General features: G+C 37.9%; 2 protein-coding genes and 1 long non-coding RNA gene across 3 annotated transcripts; all 3 read right to left on the bottom strand.

Annotated features, from left to right (window-relative positions):
* Positions 1 to 1,888: 1,888 nt before the first annotated feature.
* Positions 1,889 to 2,490, bottom strand: LOC148157097 (uncharacterized). The gene is made up of 2 exons (XR_015764369.1): positions 2,296 to 2,490; positions 1,889 to 2,207 (listed from the first exon to the last, which is right to left on the bottom strand). It is a non-coding gene; the product is annotated as an uncharacterized LOC148157097 (long non-coding RNA).
* Positions 2,491 to 3,449: 959 nt separating this feature from the next.
* On the bottom strand, positions 3,450 to 5,095 carry LOC148157096 (uncharacterized). The gene is made up of 4 exons (XM_088009247.1): positions 4,789 to 5,095; positions 4,377 to 4,709; positions 4,045 to 4,149; positions 3,450 to 3,891 (listed from the first exon to the last, which is right to left on the bottom strand). Exons 1-4 carry the CDS (start codon positions 4,832 to 4,834, stop codon positions 3,872 to 3,874), a joined length of 504 nt encoding a protein of 167 aa, XP_087865373.1. The 5' UTR covers positions 4,835 to 5,095; the 3' UTR covers positions 3,450 to 3,871.
* Positions 5,096 to 5,886: 791 nt separating this feature from the next.
* On the bottom strand, positions 5,887 to 10,955 carry LOC106920327 (arylsulfatase I-like). Its single transcript, XM_014991268.2, has 2 exons — positions 10,481 to 10,955; positions 5,887 to 9,360 (listed from the first exon to the last, which is right to left on the bottom strand). Exons 1-2 carry the CDS (start codon positions 10,792 to 10,794, stop codon positions 7,962 to 7,964), a joined length of 1,713 nt encoding a protein of 570 aa, XP_014846754.2. The 5' UTR covers positions 10,795 to 10,955; the 3' UTR covers positions 5,887 to 7,961.
* Positions 10,956 to 15,498: the final 4,543 nt, after the last annotated feature.

Genomic DNA, 15,498 nt, shown 5'->3' with positions numbered 1-15,498 from the left:
AATTAACTCCAATGATTTTCACTCCTGAACATAAGCGGGTCAGCAAAAAGAAGTTACAAACGTTTAAACTGTCAGCAATAAAACTATAGTTGATTATTTTGTGATTTTCCTATAGGGCCTATGTGGAGTCATTCTTTAAATTAATTTTGCCGAGACTTGTTTAGAAGGCTTTGGGACACATTAGCACCAGCTGCATTACTTTGACTGTTTTAATTACATGACATTATGTCAGAATGTAAGTGATATACCCCACCTAGCCAAACTACTAAAACCAAAACTGGAAACAAGACAACTGGCGACTCCCCAGCTCAACCAGCAAAGCCAGATAATAATAGTAAGTTCAACCACATGGTTCACCGGGTGGTGAATGGTTTTTGTGTGGCAGATGTAGGAAGGAGCATGTCAGCTTTGAGGTCTTTTATTTCCTGCTCAGCTAATCAGCTGTGGAAATGAAGAGGCAAATACAGTTAATTCATAAAAGACATTTGGGCTGTGATAAAGTTTTCAGAGTTAAACCATCCACTAAACAACACCTAATGAGACTGTGACAATGAGTTATAACCCCATCATCCTAAAATCCATGACACTGTTTTGTTGCAGTGAAACTTTCTCTGACAGCATTATGCAAATATAAAAACAATCTTAAAATTGTATTATCATTGTTTCACGTCCTCCACATGCCACTCTCCTTTCTCCTACTCATATTCCATGTCACTGCAATTGCAGTCTTTTACCAGGTAGGATGACTAAATCTTTGGCAATTACAACATATGGGTAAATCAAATATCTTAGAGTAAAAACAAATAGGCAAACATATTCCTTAACATCCAACACCATCCAATCAGTGTCTCTACTTTCTCAGGTCTTAGTTGTCTTTTAGCTCCTCTTAAATCAGGTCCCTTAAGTTTGACAAGATTACTCCCTTTGCGCAGTTTTCTCTATCTTCAATAGATTTTGCTCATTAGCCTGCGAAAAGAGAAATACAGATACCATTTTAACAATAGAAATATCACTCTGAGATTTACCTGAAGCTGTTAGTCATGATGCTTCAGTACCTGACTTCCACTTGAGGCCCTGCATGGCTTCCGTTTGCTGCAAACGCAGGAAAGTAAGACCACAGTCAGCAGGACGGCCACTGCAAGGCGCACTGAATTCAGGATAAGCAAAATATTTTCTGAGGAAAGAAATCAAAATCTAATTAGTGCGTCCTGTATAATACTCATCACCTCTGATGGTTCACAGAGCAGATGTGACAAGGTCCACTTGGGTGAAATAATGCTAAACTTTTTTTTAACATTAACTTAAAAAAATCAGGGCAATCCAAGAGAAGATAAACAGAAAGAGCATCAGAGGACTAGACTTCACAATCATTGGCACAATAATGAAAGCAAATTCCCAAATCTCTCAGCCAGAATGTGTTCATGAATATTTATTGTTACTGACGTAACTATTAAGTTCAGAAAATACAAGCGGTGAATTTTGAACATAGATTAGTTTAACTTTGATTTATGAAATGTAAACTTTGAGCATTTTCTTTTACATTTAGGGTTTTCAATGATCAAGGAGCTGTATCGGCTTAAACTACATCCTTTAAGAGACAGACATTTTGGTATAATAATGTAAATCCAAAGCAAAAGCAAAAGAGATCCTGACACCCAAAGTGACATTTGCCAAAATGATCTTTTGAACCACAGTCAGTTTCTGTCACTGGACCACATCTAGCAGTCGATTTTATAATGGCCATTTGTTTACAGAGGCAGATACACTTTCAGTGAAAGTCTAAACATTTGCAACTAAAACCTTGTTAGTAGGCAGAAGAAGAAAATGCACTCTAACAAACTGAGTCAGCACACAGATTACCATGCACAAATCTGAGCTTGCCTTTAACTTGGAGGTTAAAGTAGATGCCTTTATATTTTCCATCAGGATCAAAACTCTCCACTCTGTATTGGCCTGTATCGGTCCTCTCCACATTGCTGATCTTGAGTGTCCCTGTGTCGATCCAGAACTCAACTTTGTTTCCTCTTCAATTCTCAGTTGTCCTCGCTTCAAGGAAAACACCTTAAGATCGTATTTGTAACAGCGTAGCTGATATCCAGTTGCGTTTCTCAATAGAATGATGTAGGCTGATCCTCCGACTGTAGGGAAGCATGGGGACGCAGCCTGAGTGAAATTACATTCTGTTTCAGCAGCAACCTGAAATAATGCTGGAAACATTTAAATAAAATGTGAGTTATATGGTAACAATAACATTACAACGCTATCCTATTTGTCTGAATAAGATCAGGATCGTACCGTGAGTTTCTCCAGCCAACACAAGAAGAAGAAGAAATTGCTCCATACTCCTTTGTTATCTGGTGTGACTTCTAAAATATCTAAGAAACTGCAGACAAGCTTCAGGCAGTAATCTCACAGAAAGTTTGTGAAACTCAAAAGATCCACCTAATCTGATACTACGGCAGGCATATGAAGGAAGGAAATGAAGTCTACGGTCTCTGTTCTCCTTTCAATGAATCCAAGTTCAGGCCGTAAACTACAAGTGAAAATATTCATACAACAGGTGAAAATATTCGGACAATAATTTGGTTTCATCAGCTCAAGAATTTCAAAGAACGGTAAAAGTGGAACCGACTGGAGGTTTGTTTTTATTTTGTCCATTAATTAAAGATAAGCATAAACAGTGGATACAAAGATTTGATTTAGATCTGATTTTATGGCAGCGAAACCACTGGCCAGTGTTGTGTGATACTGTTTGACGTGCAAATAAAGCATTTTACTGTAGAGCTGTTTTGATGTATAGACATTCCAATGTACTAGTTTTACCTGAATGCAACACATAAGGACCACCTGGGAAATGTATGCCTGTTTTTCTTTGTACCAGTAAAATTCACTTCCTGCTTGACATGTCTGAGGTAATATATGAGTTCAACATATATTACCTTGATTCAGTCTACCTTTTTTATTCATCATCGCGATGATTGGTTCTGTTTTTTTTAATCTATTATTTTATGGTGGAGGTAATTATTAATCTTGCTCGTTTGCCATCTCATCATCTTGTGGCATCAAATAAGCTCCTACTGTCATCTGCAAGGCTGTGAAAACGTATTAGACTGAATTACTTCAGATTTTGCTTTAGAAGCATTAAAACAATTGACAGAAAAATTGACAAATGCATTTATTTGTAAGAAAAAATTACAGCCAACAGATCTCATTGTTTAAAACAAAGAAAGTTATTTTTGCAAATCAAACAGCTTTATTTTTGTTCACTAAGTTATATAAATTCATGAAATCAACTTTTAATGTTGCTATTTTGCTTAGTTTTCAAAAAAAGAAAAATCTTAAGCATATTCCTGACATATTCCATACTTTTAACAATAGAAAATAAGACAACTCCTTTTCTGTTATGGATCAACAAGTACAATGTTATGTTTCATTCAATTCACTGGAGATTGTTTTATGATTTTATTTATTCGTATTCAGAAGTGCAGCACAAACATATAACTTTACAAACTGTTTACAAAAACCTCTTTTATCTCAGACAGTAAGCTGTATAACAAGTAAATTTAAAATCTACTTAATAGCAAAAACATTATGATATGCAAAATATCTTTGTTTCAGGAGGAGCAGCTTATGTACAAAGTTTTACACACACACACACACAAAAACATTTTTATTACTGATGAAAAATCAAATTGATATTAAGGTAAAAGAAAAACACTAGATAATAATAAAATTATGATAGTAAAAATTTGAAATTAGCTTCCCTAAAAGGAAAAAAAAATGTGTTTGCTACTAATTTGTCTGAATCCACTGCAAAGGGTTTCTCCAAATTCAGTTTGCCAGTCCAAACTCTCTGTGAAGATCTTTACTTTCAGGTAACAATCACATAACCTGGATAAATAAATAAAAAACACACACACAACAACTAATTACTAAGACATAAGACTTAACACATCATTCTACATTTAATAATAGAAAACTAACTAAATCCTTATATATGAGGGTTGTTTTTTTTTAATCAGAAGAAGATAGTGAAAGAATTACCTGTCCTTTTGCAGGGCTTACACATCCAAACCACAATGCAAACTATAATCACAAGAAGAACAAACCCTGAAGCAGTCATGGTGGTCCCAAAGGAAACTTTTCTTTCTGAAGAGAACACAAATTAGGTAATTAGATGCCGTAAAGTATCCACCATTAGTGGTAAGTAATGTTTTCAAGCTGCAGGTTCAAAGGTTGTCATTGCATCATCTCTCCTCTTACTTGCACATAATAATTACATTTTGAACTTCAGCAACAAGGAAACAGGACATAAGAAACTGAATATGATGGGGGGGAAAAAAAGAAAAAAGAAAGAAGAGTGTTGTTATATTCACCTTTTATCTGAAGTGTGAAACTAAAAGTTTTCACAAGGGTTTTGCTCGGAGTGTAGACATTTAGAGTGTACTGGCCTGCATCGTCCTCCTCCACATCAGTGATCTTCATCGTCCCCGTGTGGATGGAAAATTCTGTCCTCGCTCTGTATTCCTGTTGTATTTCTACCTTCCCCTCCATCACAGTAAACACCAGGTTTTCATCCTTGAGAAGCACCAGTATGTAGCCGGTGACGTTGTTCATCAGTTTGATGTACACAGTTCCTCCAGAAACAGGACTGCAGGGGGCTATGATCTGGGTGGCATCACAGTTTGTCTTAGAAACTGTGGCTAGTGCTGAAAAAAATACACAGATAAAGACAAAAAATGACTCATTCTCAAAGTTAATTCGTCAGTGTGATAATGATGATCTTACCATAAGTTCCTCCAACTAACATCAGAAGAAGACAAGTTTTTTCCATGCTGCCAGTTTAACATCAGAAATACAAAGAAATTGAAAAATCAAGATAAACACAGCAACACATTTGAGATGACCCGGTGTTGTTTGCTTGTGCTAGAGGGCACTGACAGGTACAAACAAATATCCAGGAGCATTTTTATACGTCCAACAAAGGAAGTAACTTTGTTTTCAATTCTGCTTGGCTTTAAGCTGTTGTCAGGAGATCTCTACTGTATATAAATCAATCCAAACATAGCGTGACCATGATTTCACAAAATGTTTCAGCCACTAAATGCCAAACCAACTAGGATTTTCATTTCATGCGCATTAAATCCCAAAAAATAATGGAAGTGAGAATCCAGTATATGGAGATCAGTGGCAGCACTCTTACAGGTTTGAGGTTAGTCTGCTGTGCTTCATCACGTGCTGTAACTTCAATATAGGAAGCTGCAGCAAAAAACATGGCCTGTTCAACATTTTCAGCCCTGTGGAGAATAAGCAAAAGCTTGGTCTCTCCGAATGTTGAATCTGAGCAATCAAACTTCTCGCAACTGTAACTATTTTGTAGTTAATTAAGTCGGATTATGCAGAAATGTAATTTTATTTTTCTCATGTGGATTTTCTTTGCTTGTGTTTAACTGTACTTGAATGGCTACAGATATGAACTCATATTAGGGTCTGAACGCTGTGGGTAAGATTGCAGTAGATGCAATCTTACCCACTACGAGTTCTAATTTGTTTACGTTAGCACAAAAATTACTATTTTGGAGTGGGTTCTCTCTGAGTACGTCCAGGAGTTTTCTAAAGTGGCTATTTAGAGATTACAAATGGCAACCATTAATAAAACACATCTGCCCCACATATGAACTTCAGCAGGCTGCTCTGCCTTAATCCTGTATTCCTATAGGTAAGCAGTGAACCCTCCCACCACTCATGCACAGAAAAACACAAAAATCACTCAAAGATGTAGATATTTTCTTATTTCAAAGTGGTATTTCACAGTGAAACTGTGAGGAACCAGACAAAGGAACCAAAAATTGAGCCAGACACAGAGCACATTAAAAAACTATTTATTTTAAATCTAAAACTGGCGGAAGTCAGAAAACTCCTGCAGGAGCACACCAGAAAGAGAGAGAAGACTCTCTGACAAAACTTAAAACAAAAGCCACTAATACATTTTTTTTTTCGCAACACCTGAAACATGTGTCTAATAAGCTTTACTTTCATTGAGTTCACGTCAATGAACATTAAAATGAAGGAAAGCAGGAACTAAATCCTAAAATTCAAGTCATCAGACTGCTGAATAATACATATAATACATCTCTCTGTATTATATATGGTGGGGAATTATTATTATTATTATTATTATTATTATTATTATTATTATTATTATTCAGCTAGGTTAGAGGTCATATTGAGTTAAAATAACAAATAAGCTAAGCATTATTTAATTGAAAAAAGTTTAGTTTCACATATCTTTAACATTTTTGCCACTTAGATGTATTGTGTTACTAAAATAAGAACAACTGGTTAAAATTTACCATTACCTCAAAAATAGTACTTTTTTGTATACCTCAAATCTGCCACTAAGGGAAAAAAACGGCTGATTCATAAACTTATAAGCTTTTCAGTTCGCAGCCATTTGAGGTTCAGGAAAATTGAATAAGTGGTTAAATATTTTTAAAAAGATATAAAAAGCAAATTAGTACAACAAAACTCCTCAAACCCATCGCTGGCCAATATGTTTGCTGTCTTTTCTTAAAAAAAAAAAAAAATCATCAACCATTTTTGATTGGAATAAGGTTTTAATATTAAAAATACTGATATTGAAATGAAAGGTTTCCTTCCAATGTCTAAGCCAATTTAAACAATTGTTTTCTCAAATGAGAATTTAATGTTTCTGATGATTACATACAGAAACTGTTTCCATTGGTAACATCCACATAATAAGATGTTACAATGTGCCTAAATGTCCACATTGTCATTTAGGCACAATATGGACAAAGAGCTGTTCAGGTTGTTTTAAAAAAGATAACTGGCACTATGTGGAGATTGTAGCAGAACTCTCTTACATATAATAAAAATCATATTGCACATAGTTCCTTCTTTACATTTTGGCTCACTGAAACACTGACTTGAAGCTGGGGAATGTACATATTATTAAAAAAAAAGTTTTTCACATATTTGTTATGTCGTATGTCATCATATGAGAAAGATAATATGTGAAAAAAAATCAAGCTCCTCTGCCTTCTCCCAAAGCTTCCAGTGATAACTACAGAAATACACCACTGAGTCAGAAACAACCAATCACAGCCAGGAAGAGAGTCTTAGCCCCTAGAACCCGACGGACCCACCGGTGGGTCCAGCTGCCGGGACCTCGGCTCGCTCTGTAAACAAAGGCTCCACGTGCCTTTAAAATTTTTTTTATTTTTTATTATCCGCTAAAAGAGGCTTTGATCTTTCAAAAACTATTCCGCATAAAGGTTTTGCCCAAAATGTTTTAAGTTTAAATTTATTTATACCCCCTGAGGGTGTAAGAGGTTAGCACTGAAAATCATGCTTGTGTATGTGCTGCTCACAGTCTCCCCCTTTCTCTCTGCTATGTGACAGCTCCTCTCCATCAGCAGAGCATGCCACAAATGCTCATGCCCTTAGCATGGCCACCAATGACGTTGACGCCATTAGCACATTAATAAGAAGCGCTTACAGGTTTTGAAATGAAATGAAATGAAATGAAATGAAATGAGGTTGACTGACAGCACTAAGACACTTCTGCTTGCCCTGATTGGTTGTTTCTGAATAAGAGTGGAAATAATAGCCCTAGGAGGAGGTGGAAGACCTTGTTTCTTTCATGGGTTATCTCTCATACTGTCAGCACATGTTGACAGTTTTAATAAATATGCATTAAACATTTTTTTATAAAAATGTCATACCTCAGTTCAAAGTCTTAGTCTCTTATGATTAAGTGCATATTTTAGGTTTATGTTTAAACCCAAATGTATTTAACTGGATCAGAGGATCTGGTCCACTGCAGCAGTATCTTCTCTCTTATTGTGGATCCAATTTTAAAATGTCTTGATCTTGACCTACTTTATTCTATCTTTTATGATTTCAGTTATATTTTCAGTTTTTATTTCAGTTTTTTGCTTCTATATTTTGTTAGACATCATCCTTGTGTTGAGTCTTCTAAAAAATGACCTGCTTTTGAGCATCTTAAACTTCCTTTTCCATTCCATGTTTTCTTTCTTGTAAACAGTAGCCCAGTTCTCCTCCTCTTCATCTCCCATCCAGGGACCCCAGGCTCCACCGTTTAGTTGGGGGTCTGCCTCTGGGTCCTCTGAAGGGTACCTTACGGGTACCGCTGTCCTGTTGTAGTACACCAGTCTGGCTAAGAGCTGCTTCACAACATCTGGCCTCTGTTCAGACAGGTCAAAACGTTCATAGGGATCTCCAGAAACATTAAAGAGCCACACAGATTTGCGAGGTTTAATGTGTCTCTCCAGGCTCCAATATTCCCTGGGAAAACCTGGAAGAATAGGAGGTGGGATCCAATCTCCATAGCCAGGGTCTCCGGTCAGAAGTTTCCAGTCTCCTGCTCGTATGGAAGCCTGAATCGCGGTATTCCAAATCCCAAATCCTTTCTGCAGGGAGCCGGTGCGTGCATAGTTGTATAAAGGGTCGATATTGTGGAGTATCTCAAATCTGGGAGATTCTTTTCCTTCACTGATGGCCGCCCAGACATTGTGCCCATCAACCCCCTCAGTAAGGGACTCATTGCCACCTGCCAACCCGACCAGTGTGGGATACCAGTCAGTAATATGTACCAGTGCTTTACTAACCCTCCTTTTCTTCCTCAGGAGAGGGCTATGGACAAACCCTAAACCTCGGACACCACCCTCCCAGTAAGTGCCTTTACGTCCTCGAAGTGGCCAATTGCTGCCCCCAGACAAAGGCTGGCCACCATTATCAGTGGAGAAAATCAGGACGCTGTTTTGATAGTATCCATACTTGCGGAGAGCATACGTTATGTTGCGAACAGCTTCATCTACAATGGAGACCATTGCGGCGTACTTCCTACGTGCAACGTTCTGCAGCTCCTTATACGGGTGGATGTACTCCTGAGGACACTGCAGAGGTGTGTGAACAGCTTGGAAGGACAGGAAGATGAAGAGTGGCTGGGACAGAGGATCATGGGCTGCTAGGATCTTGCGAACTCTCTGAGTGTACAGATGCGTGGAGTATTTACCCCTGTGTCTCCAGGCAACCAACTCGCCCTCATGGAGATCAAAACCACAAAGACTGGGGCCGTCACAGGACTCATACGTGTAGTAGTTCATGCTGCCCGTCAGAGAGCCCAAATATGTGTCAAAGCCTCGTCGAGTGGGCAAGCACTCCTTCTTGTAGAAGCCCAGGTGCCACTTGCCAACCATGTGGGTTGAGTAGCCGAGCTGCTGCAGTCTCTGAGGGAGGGTGACCTGGTCGAAGGGCAGGCAGTTGGGCTGGCGTGGACGGATGATGGAGTGCTGAAGGCCAGTATGAATTTGGTACCTGTAGAGATAGACAATAAGAAGGCAATCAGAAAGGAAGAAGTTTGTTATCAATGTCAAGGAGACCCAAAACACTGCATACTGATAGAGACACAAGGAGATAGAAAATGGAGTTCAGAGCTCCCAGATTCCAACCTCGACCATTTTACGTTGGTACATCGAGATGAAAAAAGTAACAAAGTTCAGGCCAAGAAGTTCTTAGGGAGAGAGTTATAAGAACTGGCAGCTCACATACAGATAAGGTGTACGAAAGATAAGGTGTAAGAAACACACTCTGCACGTTTTGCTTTCCGGTAGGTGCAGTAGATGCTTTGTTTGCACCACAGCAACTGAGGGAGTGAACATTATGTAATCAAAAACAAAAAAAAAATAATAATTAACTCTCATTTTTGGCATGGTTTTCTTTTGAGGACCTGAAAGAGGTAAATATGTGACGCTCCACATTCTCATGAAACATTCTGATAGGTTTAACACAGTCACAAATGATACAGAAGCAATTAGGCATTGCTCTGTCACTTCACAAAGCTACTGGACTCATTTTATCTTTTCACTTCAAGAAAACGTATGAAAAGGTTCCTGCTTTTCCTTGTTTTTTTTTTTTTTTGCATTTTGCATTTTTTTTTTACAAAGATCAAACCAATTTGATCTGTTTACAACCCTAAACAACTGACAAAATCCTTAAGATGCAGTGTTAAATCTACACTAAAACAATGAAATAAAATATTTACCCTACTATAAATATCAGAATGGAAACATATCAGTGCTGATATATTGACATAATCATTGCTTCTCTTAGCAGAGAAAGACCATATGAAAAGCTCCTCAGAAATGGTACATTTAGGGTATATTACAAACACAGCTGCTATTTTAGCATTTTAAGAAAAGAAAACTTAATAGTTTTTTTGAAAGATTAATCAACTACTGCACAGATATTAATAATTTATTGTTGTGAGAAGATCTCTTTGCTCAGTGGACATAACTAAATATCAATTTGAACCATTTTATTTTTTAGAATGACATCTGAAAGTAAATGGAAACATCTGCCAGATGTTTACATATAAGATAAATATCTGTTTGCTTCAGGTGAATAAAAATTAAAGAACTAATAGATAAAACACTACCTGCCGGTGATGAGTTGACTTCGGGAGGGTGTGCAGATGGGCTGAACATAATAATTCTCCAGCTTCACACCATCTGCAGCCAGTTTGTCCAGTACGGGTGTCCTAATGTCAGAGCTGTGATAGCCAATGTCGTTGAAGCCCTGGTCATCTGTCATGATAAAGATTATATGAGGAGGTTGCTGGACCGGAGACCGGTCACTGAAAGTTTGGTCAGGCTCGTTTTCCACCTGATTGGGGCTCATCAGATCCCAGCTCAGGTAGCCAAGGCTCAGCAGGCTCATCACTGAGAAACCAGTCAGGGTTGTTGTCGCCATGGTTTAAATTAAAGAAAGCTTGCTGATATTTTGTATGTCGTCAGTAAATCATTTTTGCTGTAAGAAAATATCCTCTCATTAGATGCTGAAATCGTCTCTTGTTACACTTGAGTTGGGGTTGAGCAATTCATAACCTTCCTAAAGACAAAAATACACCTTCATCCTCGCTGGCTCTCCAAACTGTGCCAGCATAAATGAAAGCATTTCACTTTTCCTAGAGGACCAATCATCCCCGCCCATTTGCCTGGCTGGCCCACTGAAAAAATATGAGGCCCCCCTGCCTCAAAAAAAGAATCACACAACACACATAGAGGTATTGCTGCTGTATCCAGGTGTTCATTCAGACTTTACATCATATGTTTGGAGTTATACACAATTAAGCAACGTGGATATTTCAACATTTTTGCTCTTTTCCATGTAAAAGATGTTTTATTGGCTTTAGAAGTTAAGACTTTAAACATTTTGTTCCACCTATGCTCCTTCAAGGTCATGCTAAAAAAATCCGGTCCAATCTTCACAAATTGCATTAGAAATGTTTCCCTCTTGGGTGTATCCGTGTCAGACAGAGAATCTACAGAAAAAGACCTCCACTCACAAAATACCTGCTAGGGGAAAGTTGGTTCTCCGGGTGCCTGTTGGGGCCCCAAAGCCACAATCCCGTACACTGTTCCCCACTTTGCTCCACGGCAGTCACAAACACGTTCCTACTATTCCTGCCGTTTTACGGGGTTGGCAGACCTGAGAGGAGAGACAGAGCAGACTCCCCGGCCTCTGATAACGTCTCTGAGCATGGCGTAAAAGAATCACCCCGAGGGTCCACAGAGCGCAGCGGGACTGCGGCGCTTCAGCTGCAGCTCATGAGTTGAGTTATTGCGCCACAACATCCCTTCTGTGTAGCCCTTCATAGTGCTGCACATTGATTTTGACTGGGAAGCAGGGAATTTGTTCCAGTGAAACTTTTTAGGTTTTATATACTCTTTTTATTGTGTTCATTTTGATATGTTTCACACACTAGACTTTGAGAGACTAATCTATTTTAATGTGTTCTTGAATTTATAATACATTTGTCATGAGACATTTGGCACAAAGCAAACAAAATAAACACAGAGGAAGCAAGAAATTTCTGGACAGGTTTTAGGTTCTGCATGACATGAGCCAGTGGTCAAACCTAGAAAGGAACTGAGGAAAGTCAATACTCACAAGATCATCACACACAGCAGGTCCTGTCAAACCACCTGAAGTAAGGAATAAACAAAACTAGAAAAAACATCAGAATGTGAAAATAATAGCAAACATGAATGCACACATTGCTTTAAATACAGAAAACATAGAAGTAATTCTATACATGTAAATCCAACACTCTGAAGAATTAGTGTTGGATTTATTGTAAATACACTTTGCAATTTGGACATTAGATTAATAAATATTTCGCAGCTGCTTTTATTCATCTTTGTTTAATTATTTTTGCTAAGATCAAAGCTTTAAAAATATGTTTTTTAGAGCTTACTTGCCGGTACTTAGATAGACGATTAAACTTCTACTGAGATAAAACATCCTGTATCTCAAACAAACTAAAGTAAAAGGAAGCACATCCTGTTGTCATTGTTTCAAACCTTCTACCTTTTTGTAGGTTCAGCAGTGACCGTGTTTGAACTACGACAGGAAAAGCTTTGAGTACTTGAAGTGAGTTAAAACTACATATCTTAAATTTAGATGACCCTGTGGAGCATCTTGAAAGGATTTCTGAAACAACACTACAGGCTGTTGTTGCAGTTGAATGTGAAAGTTAAAAAGTAATTAGTGAACTAACTGTTAAGATAAACATTATGGTGTTGTTTTCTAACATTCGCCTTCAAAAGCTTGGGCAAAACAAATTTTTGATGAGTTTTTGGTGGATGTGACTTATGATCACATTACACTTAAAAATGACTTTCCAATGGACTCGAGAAAGTGAATATAGCTACACTGTGAGACGTTCATGGCCCACTTTGTCTTACTACTGTTATGTTACAAAAAATCAAAATGTAACCGATGTGAAAAGGCTTATTTCTCAGAGTACGCACAGTATTGGGTAATATATCATGTAAAGATAAGTGCAATACACTAAAATGCATTGAAAATTCAAAGAGGTTTTGTAAAACCTCAACCTCAAATATTCTGACATGTAGCATGATACAGAGCATCATATCTTAAGTTCAATGCATATTTAAAGTTTGCATAAGACCTGTATTTTTGCACATTTCTGTTTTGATACGTTCTACCACATATAAAACCTTTCTTGCACCTCAGTGTTACTGAGCTTATACATAGCTTACGCCCACATAATGATTGATCTGTTGAAGATAGCATTTGGTAAACACACTGGAAGGTAAAACATCATCCCCTGCAAATGTTGACATTAGGACTTGTGGGTATGGAGGTTGTTTGGAAACCAGAGGAGGTATGGGCCCATGTCCCAAAGAGAGCACAGCTGCGGTTGGACATGTTTTTTAGCAGTTGCAGCGGCATCTTTGGTGTGGAGTGTCCAAGTCTGAGGCATGTCAAACCTGAAAAGAGCAACAAAAAAAATCATAGTTGTGCACTTTAAGTTTTATATCATTATGTTTACTTCTGCTTTTTTTTCTACACTGAGACTTTCTGAACACAGTTGAAAAATCAAGGCAAAGACAGCATTTGCATTTTGTCAGCTAAACATTATGGTTCTTACATAATCCATCTTTGCAGCAGTTTCTGTGTTAAGCAGTAAGCAGCCACACATCGATCTGACATACTCCACAAAATTATTTATTTATTTATTTATTTATTTATTTATTTATTCCGAGAAAGTAATCTGTGATTACTGTGAGATACACGTGTTGCTTCGGACTGTATATCGTTCATAAAATGGTAAATGACTTGTACTTGTATAACTATTTATCAACTCCATAGGACTCCAAAGAGCTTTACACACATTCACACACTATCATTGTACATATATGGAAGTGCTTCTTGTTTTGGAAGACGTGACTCAAACATGTGCATTTGTGTCAAAAAGGTTTGTTTCCTATCCATTTTGAAAACAATGGAGAATCTGGTTGGGATGTATCTACTTTTCATACCTTCTAGATGTTTTACCTGAAAATGTGATGTGGAAAGTTTTGAAGTAAGAAATGATCTCTCAGTCTTTAGCAGCTGTGTCTGTTTTTGGTATGTGGGCAATAACCTCACTCATCTCTAACACCACAAAAGCAAAAATACTGACCTCAAGCATGTGCTCGCATCCAGTATTTTCTTGTCCTGCTGCACATCAACATATCTCCAAAATAGCCTTAGCCTACTAAGAACCCACGCATTTACCAAGAATGTTGTAATAAAAGTATTCTTAGAAAAAAAACAACCTTATTCTGACACCTGCTGGGAGACTGAAAAAACAAACGCTAAATATATAAAATATTTGTGGGGGTTTTGTCATTTATTTCAATAAATATTTGTTTGTCTGATGCAAGACTAAAATGTTGGAAGTGACAGATATTCTTGAAAACCTCAGTTACATACGTACGGAAATGGCGTGACTCAAAGGAAGTCAGCGGTCATGACAGGTGGCCTCATTGATGTCACTAATGAGACCAGTGTGCAAAGTCAGATCAAACTGACTGATTTTTCACTTTTGATCCATTATATGTCAGTTTTCTTTACAGTTCGTTAATAGAAAGCCTGTTAGTTCACATGTACCGATACTTACTATAAGCAATATCTTTTCAAGTAGCAAGAGAATTAAACATACATTTTTGCTCTAAACAGCTTTGACTAGTTTAGAGTCAAATTGTAAAAGATATATTTCACATTAAAGGTGAAGGAAGCTCCTTCAAAATCTTTATAGATTCTCCCAGTTTAGTTCAAAACCCTTCCTCTACAGACTCAAGTGAACTTAGACGTACTTCATAAAGTCAACATATTTCTAATATAGTCTTTATATCTGCCTGCAGCTCCTGCTGCTGCTGCTGCTGCTGCTGCTCTGTGTTAGTCTTCGCTAGATGTTGGTTTTGGCAGAAGGAATCATTAGTGTTACTGAATGCGGCTGCTCCCCTACACTGTGAACACTAACCCCTTTCTAATCAAGAGAGCCCTGCCCGTAAGCCTGGACATTACTCCCTCTCTCTGCTAATCTGAGTGAGTCTGGTTGGAAGTGCTTCTTCTTTCATTTTTATTTCTCAGCATAGAATCAAAAGCTTTCCCTCATTTCTGTTCATCTTATCTCCATGTTATGAATAGTATATAGTCTTTTTTTCAATTGCTGGCAGTTATTTCTTCTTTTTGTCAAGCGTACTACAGAAAAATCTAATAAAAAATGTAATGTCTTCTTCAAAATTGTGCCTAAGAAAGATAGCACTTTGTTGTAGATACCACTGCAAGAGATGTGAGTTCCTATGTTTCGGCCCAAACAAGGAATCACCGTGCATATGGCGCCGCATCTCAACTCAACATCAAGTCCCTCCAAGCAGGTGAGAATGCATGTTTTGGAGCAGAGGAAAAGCAGGTGATGCCAGATCTGCAGCAGAGATAGAGGAACAGAGGTCGGAGTACCCCAACTGCATGAAGGGCACAGCTCTCCTCCCATGAATGGGGTGAGAAACCGACAAACCTGAGGCATGGTAGAGACATTTCCCCCTGACCCAAGTTCCAGCTCAAGTAAACCTTATTAAGAATTTCACTTATATATTCACT

This window comes from Poecilia mexicana, unplaced genomic scaffold, assembly GCF_051168715.1.
Source record: "Poecilia mexicana isolate PSO_F unplaced genomic scaffold, ASM5116871v1 scaffold_10, whole genome shotgun sequence".
Taxonomy (NCBI): Eukaryota; Metazoa; Chordata; class Actinopteri; order Cyprinodontiformes; family Poeciliidae; genus Poecilia; species Poecilia mexicana.
The sequence above is the reverse complement of the archived record's forward strand: the minus strand, read 5'-3'. Positions and strand labels throughout refer to the sequence as shown.

Coding starts and splice junctions, on each gene's coding strand:
- LOC148157096 (XM_088009247.1), bottom strand. CDS start 4,834: ATGGAAAAAACTTGTCTTCTTCTGATGTTAGTTGGAGGAACTTATG. Junction 4,710..4,788: donor GTTAGTTGGAGGAACTTATG/GTAAGATCATCA, acceptor TATTTTTTTCAG/CACTAGCCACAGTTTCTAAG. Junction 4,150..4,376: donor TTTCACACTTCAGATAAAAG/GTGAATATAACA, acceptor TGTTCTCTTCAG/AAAGAAAAGTTTCCTTTGGG.
- LOC106920327 (XM_014991268.2), bottom strand. CDS start 10,794: ATGGCGACAACAACCCTGACTGGTTTCTCAGTGATGAGCCTGCTGAGC. Junction 9,361..10,480: donor AGTCAACTCATCACCGGCAG/GTAGTGTTTTAT, acceptor CTATCTCTACAG/GTACCAAATTCATACTGGCC.